Here is a 7,937-nt window from a genome sequence, read left to right on the forward strand (position 1 = left end):
GACCAATACAATGGTTATGATAAGAGTTATTTCTGAATTTCATTATAGAGTCCATTGGCAAGGAACCAAACTGGAATTTCTGGAAGTATCTTGTGGACGCGAATGGCGAGGTGGTAGATGTTTGGGAAACTTCTGTTTCAGTCGCAGAAATAAAGCCGAAGATTGCATCGCTAGTGAGGCAACTCATTGTGGAACGGAAAGATGAGTTGTGATTTAACCCAGTACTGTGCAATGACTAATGTTACATCATTCCATTTTACACCACTATTTAACAATTGTTTTTTGTGTTATCAATTCTGTCTTATGCAGTCCACTATCTTGTTTCCCATGACACCAGATTTGCTGAAACATAGGTTGTTTTCTTATGTAAATTAAAAAACCATAGAAACTATAGAGTGCAGAAGAAGGCCATTCGGCCCATCGCGTTTCCACCGACAACAATCCCACGTAGGCCCTATCCCCATAACCCCACATATTTACCCCATTAATCCCTCTATCCAGGCATCCTGAGACACTAAGGGGCAATTTTAGCATAGCCAATGCACCTAACCAACACATCTTTAGACTGTGGAAGGAAACCGGAGCAACCGAAGGAAACCCTTGCAGACACGGGGAAAATGTGCAAACTCCACACAGACAGTGACCCAAGCCAGGAATCGAACCCAGGTCACTGGAGCTGTGAGGCAGCAGTGCTAACCACTGTGTCACCATGCTGCTCTCCATTGGTTTAAGAGATGGAACGAACCGTATGGGCTGGATTCTTTGACCTCGCCCACAGCTGGGATTCTCCTGTCACGCTGCAGTGAACAGAGATTTGGTTGAATGCCAAATTTTCCATTCTCGATGGAAGCAGCGGGGGGAGCATGCGAGACCAGAGAATTATGGCCTATGTCCCTTTTTAAATTTTTGCTGAGGTAGATCTCAAGTTTGATATGTGCTTTAAATGTAAGTGAGTAAATACGATAATACAAGAAACATAGTGGGTAAGATAAAGGGTCCAGCCATTACTTGCACAGTATTGCAATTTTCTTGATTTGAAAAAAATATGAGTCTGATGTTAACCGTCATGTTTTTAAGTAATCTTTAAACTGGTGATTTGATTAAATTACACAAACAAAGAAAATAGGTCAATTTATGAAAGGTAAAAATGAATGTTTTATTATAGATTAAACGTCAGTAAAATCAGCATCTACAAAACGTCCTAATGTAACATCACACACAGAATAGTGCATTTTTATATCCTAAAGAGGGAGCGGGAATTACGATGAGGGAAAAGACAGCAACCGCACCTTTAACACTGAGCCTTATCAGCTGCCGCCTGAAACAGTTGAAAAGTGGCAACTGGTTGGTGATTGCGGGTGGAGGTCTTGTTGGCAAAAAGGACAAATGGATAGTTTGAGGTCATCTCGGGTAGGAAAGGGATATTCCAGGCCGGGGGAAGGGAGAAATGAACTTTCTTTGTTGGGTCTGGATGAACATTCCTTTTGGCCCCACAAGCATTTAAAAAAAAATCCTCTTGTTATTTTCACTGAGTGAGAAAGCTTCAGTGACTTCTCTGCTTATGTCAGAATTAAAATTCTATTTGGGGCCAGATGATGTAATTGGACCCTGAATTTGTGCATTTAAAGGAGGACTCCATTAGTTTCAGGCAGGTGCTTTTGCTGTCTGCTTCGAAGAGCTGGATAAAATCGGGGTCACAGCGAACTAGGCCGGAAATTGGTGAATAAGGCATTCGGAGAATTTTAACTGCCCTCCAGCTTCCGACAAGTACATGGGGTTAAAATGCCCCACTCCTGTCTACCACTAAAATATTATTGGTGAATGTTAAGAGCATGAATAGTACATTCTTCAGGCAGAAAAGTATGTAGAGAAATATCCAGTTCAAGTACTATACTTCTTGATGGAAAGATGGAGTGGTGACATAGTTGGCTCTGTTCCAAGACACAGAAAGGTGGATGTTGTTTGCTTACAATCATTGTTTATCTCCCTCGAATGATATCATAGATTCAACTGAAGTATCAAATCTTGGCAGGCTTTCACCTTGCGAGAGATCAACAAATTCCTAATTTTAATTTGCGTGGGTACATATTTTCTATCTAGTCCTTCCTTTTTGAGCCCCAACAGTCATTAAGCCAGAGGAAGATGATTTACTGCGGTTCCCAATAACAGTCTGTACCAGTAACCAGGAGATCTGGAAGAAAATCTTGGGATTGCACATGTCTCCAGTATTCCTTTTATCACACAGAGGGTTGCCCGATTTCCACTAGATGCCTTCCCATAACAATGGAATTGAGATTGAGAAATTGGCAGCACAAAGAATTGAACCATGCATGATTATTTAAAATTGTGAGGATCACATTTCTTACTGGTGATACAGCATGTTCAATGCTTTTTGATTAAACACTATTCTTCTATTCCAGACATTGAAACACATACACATTTTGTAATGGATATTTTTGTTTTACTTTTACATCCTGTTTGGTGCTATATTTCGATCTGCTTCCCTCAGTACTCTCTACAGTGTTCCAATATTTGGCTATTTCTGCACAAAAATGTGTACCTGAGGAAGCTCTTAAATAAATACATTGAATAAAGTTCCTGAATTACTTCAGATGCTTGTGCTTTATTGTCCTGTCTGTAAAATAAATCCCAATGACAGACTCCCCCCTCACCGTGTGTTATTCACGCACTGATGTGACTCAAATTGAAATCTCGTATTCAAACCAATTTGGACATAGGGCAATATCATGGTTACATTTAGTAGGTTGACCTATTCCAAAAGTATGACATACACTGGTAAATGCTTGCTTGCTTAAAAAATATTAACACAAGAATCACGTCTGTTGCGATACAACCATTTAAAAATATTCATGGCAAGGAACTGCTTATATTCATTGGTGAGACCAAACTTAGGGCACTATGTACAATTTTAGTCTCCTATTTAAGGAGGGATATACTTTCATTGCAGGTAGTTCAGATAAGGTTCACCAGGTTGATTTGCAGGATGAAGGAATTGTCTTATGAGAAAAGATTTGGCCCTATCCTCATTGGTGTTCAGAAGAATGAGAGGTGATCTTATGTAGGCGCTGAGAGAATGTTTTCCCTTGTGGGGGAAACTAGAACTGGGAGGTCCAGTTTCAAAATAAGAGGTCTCCCATTAAAATGGGGAGGAGGAGCAATGTTTTCTCTCAGTAGGCCACTAATCTTTGGAATTCTGCACACCTGGAGAGCAATGGATCATTGAATTTATTCAAGACTGAGTTGGACAGATTTTGATGTACAAAGGAGTCAAGAGTTATCGTGGGCAGATGGCCGAGTGGAATTGAGGCCACCATTAGACCAACATCATCGTGTCGAGTGGTGGAGCAGGCTTGAAGGCGAAATGGCCTACTTCTGCTGCTAGTCATTATGTTTTTATGCATTCTGTGAAAAGTTCCAGTAGAATTACGAGGTACCCAGCAAGAATGTTTAGTGTTAAATATTTAACAAACCTAAAATAGAAAAAATAAATGCCTGTGTTGGACTTAAAAACCTAAGTCCTGTCATTGACAAGTGAGGAAAGATGAAACATTTTGTCAATGAGTTAAAGATGACCAAATAAATTCCAATCTTGCAGTAATTTGGAATAATGAATATATTGCTTTCTGATCAGGCAGCATTGTTTTTATTTTGACTCTTGTTATCTTTCCATTTTGTTCATTTATTAACGAAGATGTAGCTGATTGTGAATTCATTACAATTTTCATCCTTTCACTTTATTTTCTGATGTACACCTCATCAAAATGAAAGATTTCTGGTTAACCAATAACATATATTTTTATTAACAACTAATTTGAATGAATACACCACCTTCAACGTAGGGTTTATTTGCTTTGCAGCAAAACCTACTGCTGGGAGAAGTGTGCCACAAGATCATTATGTATAATCTTGTGATGCCCTCTTAATTTGTCCAACCAGAGAAATCCTAATGTCTCCCCATTGTAGATGTGATATTAGAAGACATTAGTTGCTCAAATTATTCCAGCTTTGTGCCTCCATTACTCAACACATAAGCTTATTTCATTCAGTCATTATTAACCTTTGTGTGAAGAATTTGCTGACACAATTCCTGAAATTACCTTTGACAAGTTTGAGCCTAATGCCCTAATTCTATTTCCATGGCTTAAAGTCAACTTTTTCTATTCCCTTAATGATCTTGCACACCTCTTTAAGGTCACTTCTCTGGCTTCTCATAGGTTGGAGGGGTCAAATCTCACCATCCTTTGCTCGTAGCTCAGACTCCTGATGCCGGGGATGGTTTCAAGGTCCTTCTCTAACTTGCCTGTAGCACTCGACTGTCTTGTTCAATTAACTGGTTATTGATTTAATTCACCACGGTGGACCATTTAAATTTTAAACCCCCTCCACCAGCCTTGATGAAGCTGGACACAAGTAAAATGATGGTGTCGTCCGAGGAGCCAATGCTACTAAGGTGGTAAATGTGGAAAATGTGACGTATGTCTCTGCGTCATTACTGCCTTACTGGGAATATCTGACTTTACTTGGGTATGTACTTTCAATGCCCAATGGAAGCAATTCTCGAAGATTAGTATGGACACAGAAATAGTGGAAGCTTGGTGGCATTGACTTAAGTGCACTTTTTCTGTCCTTACCTGAAAAAGTAATGACCTGGATGTTGCAGTTGTAATTATGGTGAAACTGTCAGAATTTGTTCACATTATTCCTCTGAAACTGACTGCAGTTTTTGGAGTCGGCTTGTGTGCAGTTAAATGCAGAAATCCAGTTGCTGTCAGTGATTCTATGTTTTTCACTGTTGAAATCCCTGCAGAGTGCAATCGAATAAAAATGGTTGAACTGATGAGAGCTTGCTCTTTTACACTGTTAGTCTTGCTTTAAAAACCCTTGAAAAAGTTACACCTTGTTGAATGATGGATAATCTTGGCTACGATTAATAGTTTTGCTCTCATCACAACTGCAAAATTTGGGCCAATTTTAAAAAAAAATATTTGTTTATGGATATTTCAACTTCCACCTTAATCTTGTGCATCTCTTAATCATGAATTTCACTCTCTGTAAAATATAGTTCAAAAAAATCTAATATTGTTTGTACTTGTATTTAACATCTAGGTTAGGTTGATTGGCTATGCTAAATTTACCCAAGTGTCAGGGGGATTAGCAGAGTAAATATGTGGGGTTATGGGAATAGGGCCTGGGTGGGACTGTGGTCATGCAGTCTCAATGGGCTGAATGTCTCATTCTGCACTGTAGGGATTCTATTCTATGATTCTATTTAACTGCAAGTACTGTTTAATTTCTAAGCCTCATCCAGGAGCCACAGTAGGGGGAGAGAAGCTATTTACTGGCAGCAGCTGAAAGAGCTAATTAATGAAGGAAACTAGCTTGAACTGTCTCTGCTGTACCTGGACTCATCTAGTTCCTTTGTTCAGAACATAGACATTCAGACATTCTCTATGCAACTAGCCCGAAGTGTACTTCAAACGGAGTGTGGAAGTTTGGTGAGAAGAGGGAGGTACTCCTTTGCTTTTTCTAACTTTTTCACCCTGTAGGAATTGGTCTCTGCTGTACTTCACTCGGTTGATCCCGGGTATGGAGAGATTTTCTTATTTATTACTGTCATAAGTAGACTTATATTAACACTGCAATGAAGTTACTGTGAAAATCCCCTAGTCGCCACACTCCGGCGCCTGTTAGGGTACACTGAGGGAGAATTTAGCACGGCCAATGCATCTCACCAGTACATCTTTTGGACTGTAGGAGGAAACCGGTGCACCCGGAGGAAACCCATGCAGACATGGGAGAACGTGCAGACTCTGCATAGGCAGTAAGCCAAGCTGGCAATCGAACCCAGGTCCATGGCGCCTTGAAGTGGCAGTGCTAACCACTGTGCCACCGTGCCGCCCAATGAGCAGAGGTTTAACACTTCAAAGACACTCAAGCTCTCCTCGAAGTGCAGCAGCAATGACATTAATGATTGGGAGCAGTTTGCTATCAATCATTCAAAATGGTGACAACTTTCCATCAAGCTGCATCACACTTTTGAATCACAATGTCTTAATGAAGAGGCAGAGAAGAAAAGGAAGTAAATCATAATTCCAGATCCCACTACCTTGTGGGACATCTTGCCCATGTGCCCAAAGTTGTGTGAATTGAGAATCAGTCTGTTCACTCACATGAAGTCCCATGGCAACACCTTGTGATCCTGAGTGGATGTCAACAATAATGAATGGTGCGTGAAGAGGAAAGGAATTGTTGCAATTGGTTCACTTGAATGTTCAAGGTCCTGCATGCACACTCATAAAATGCTATGGATTATATATAACCATTGTGACCAATATACACAGGATTTCCTTTATTCTTTCTGCCTCACAGAAATCTTCCCCTTTATCTTTATTAAACAAAACCAAACTAATTTTTTAAAAAATCACATGCCGCATTGCAACTGAAGTCTGTGCCATCCTGATACACTTTCCAGTAAAAAAAAATCAGAAAATACTGGGAACCTACATCAGATCTGGAAGCATCTGCAAAGCAAAATGAAAGATTAATATTTTTATTTAGAATTCCAACATTGGTAGGTTTCATTTTTTAAGAATCTGTATAACACCATTTATCAATCACTTTATAAATCTTGCTTAAGATGCAAAATGTTTTGCTTCTTCTTCCTTCAATAAAGCATCTTATTCTGTTATTTAAATTCTGAAGTATATTTTTGCTCTATCTCCTACAATTGCCTTACGCCCATTTATTTCTCAAGATAAATTTTTATTTCTGACTTATTCTATCACTGACGTCCAACTGAGTGTTTTTAATAATCAGGGCCTGGTTGGTTGATCGCAAAATCAAACCAACTGCAAAATCTCAGTTTAGTATCAAAATGCTTCATAAACTATCTGCTGTGTGCTGAGAGCAGCCATTCATCCCTCTTGAGGAACACAAAAAATATAATGGCACAATTGCAATGGGGACTCAGAAAGTATTTTGCGGGTATGTGTTATGTTACAGGCATGGAGAAAGGACCTCAGGAGTTTTCTGACCTCTTCTCATTTTCCTAAAAATGCTAAGTTCTGCTAAGCAGATTGGTTTATGTGGCAAGCAATGGAAACATCAACTTAAAACCATAGATACGACTGCTCTCATAAGAAAGAAACACCAGTAGTTCTGGTTGCAAAGAATTTGTTACTGCACCTTTTTCTCTGAGGTTAATGCAGGTACTTAGAAATTCCCCAAAGAGGAGCACTGAACATTGTGTTCTAGGAGCTAATTCAAAATAATGTTACCACTTCTGGCTCTAAGTAGCCAGTACCATCTGTCAGATCAATGTGAGAAAACAGAAGATGCTGGAAAATCTCGGCATGTCGGGCAGCATCTTGGGAGAGAGAATCATTTCAAGTCTGGATGACTCTTCATCAGAGCACCAACTTCATAATGGTTACACTATGGGCCCTATTTTACCATTTTGATTCTAAGTGCTGGGCGGACTTGAAACTGGGAGTGTTTCAGATCTGACTTTTCGACCCATTCTCAGGTCCCCATATGCACTCTGCCTGCAGAAAGATCAGCAATTCTAAATCATGCTGCAGAAGCCTGTGGACAGGGCTTAACACGCCCAAAGCTCTGATCGGTGCCTCCCACTGTGCATGAAAAAAAATGATAGAATGCGGCTCCTCTGCCACATCGCTCCTGGGCCGGATAATGCCTCCCCCTGGGCCCCACAGACATTGCCCCACCCCCACAACATTACTGACCCCCTTATCCCCCCACCCCCTCCGCCACCCAGACTGATCACGGGCTCCTTCCCCCTTACCCTCCCACCGATCTCAGGCAGAGTGGCAGTGGATCCCCCCTTTCCTCTCACTGATCTCAGGCAGAGTGGCAGCAGACCCCATCTTCCCCCTCACTGATCTCAGGTAGCGTGG

The 7,937-nt window shown here is 40.5% G+C and overlaps 1 protein-coding gene across 1 annotated transcript in view; it reads left to right on the forward strand.

Annotated features, from left to right (window-relative positions):
* gpx7 (glutathione peroxidase 7) overlaps positions 1 to 2,610 on the forward strand; it is a 29,558-nt gene extending 26,948 nt beyond the window's left edge. Inside the window, exon 3 of the mRNA XM_078219404.1 lies at positions 49 to 2,610. Within this exon, the coding sequence (XP_078075530.1) occupies positions 49 to 212 (164 nt within the window). The 3' untranslated portion in view covers positions 213 to 2,610. The remainder of the gene's footprint in view (positions 1 to 48) is intronic.
* Positions 2,611 to 7,937: the final 5,327 nt, after the last annotated feature.

This window comes from Mustelus asterias, chromosome 8, assembly GCF_964213995.1.
Source record: "Mustelus asterias chromosome 8, sMusAst1.hap1.1, whole genome shotgun sequence".
Taxonomy (NCBI): Eukaryota; Metazoa; Chordata; class Chondrichthyes; order Carcharhiniformes; family Triakidae; genus Mustelus; species Mustelus asterias.